Source organism: Microtus ochrogaster, linkage group LG5 (genome assembly GCF_000317375.1).
Source record: "Microtus ochrogaster isolate Prairie Vole_2 linkage group LG5, MicOch1.0, whole genome shotgun sequence".
Lineage (NCBI taxonomy): Eukaryota > Metazoa > Chordata > Mammalia > Rodentia > Cricetidae > Microtus > Microtus ochrogaster.
The window spans coordinates 17,029,537-17,030,110 of NC_022031.1; the positions used below are offsets into that span (position 1 = coordinate 17,029,537).

At 41.5% G+C, this 574-nt stretch overlaps 1 protein-coding gene across 1 annotated transcript in view; it reads right to left on the bottom strand.

The window, feature by feature from the left end:
• Cspp1 (centrosome and spindle pole associated protein 1) overlaps window positions 1–574 on the bottom strand; it is a 104,658-nt gene that overhangs the window by 9,473 nt on the left and 94,611 nt on the right. The window contains exon 27 of the mRNA XM_026786826.1: window positions 138–278. Coding sequence (XP_026642627.1) covers window positions 138–278 — 141 coding nt within the window. The remainder of the gene's footprint in view (window positions 1–137; window positions 279–574) is intronic.

A 574-nucleotide genomic window follows, 5' to 3' on the forward strand; every position in this document is an offset into this window, starting at 1 on the left:
TATATATATATGAAACCTTTTTTAAACCAATCTAGAAAACCAACTCCTGAACAGCTGGAGGAAGAAGGGCCACAGCGCTATCTACGGCAGCAGTGTGTGCAGTGCTGGTGTGGGCAGCAGCGGCGTGGGCAGCTTACCTCCCGCGCTGTCCTGCATTTTCAATCTGTTCAGTCTCTTCTGCTGCTCCCGGAGCAGGGCCTGCTGCTGAATCTCTAAGGTGTGATGATCTCGGGGAGGATCTGGGTACAGTAATTTCAGATCCACTCGTGTTTCTGAATCTGGTGCAAAAATTACAGAACTAAGTTAAATCTTGTTTCCAACTGAGATTTAGACAAAAAAAAATCTGTACCCACATTTCTAAATATAAAATATGGAAGCAGGCATCCGAGATGTCGTTAAGAAAATGAACAGATGAACTGGTTTATGATTAAACAATGAATGAAATTAAGTTAAACTTCTGCCTTTAGTTCTAAAACTGCTACCAGTTCAAGGTTACTTGGGCTAAACAGTGAGTTCTAGCTCAGCATGGCCTACAGCATATGAACCTGTCTCAGAAAAAAAAAAAAAAAAAAAA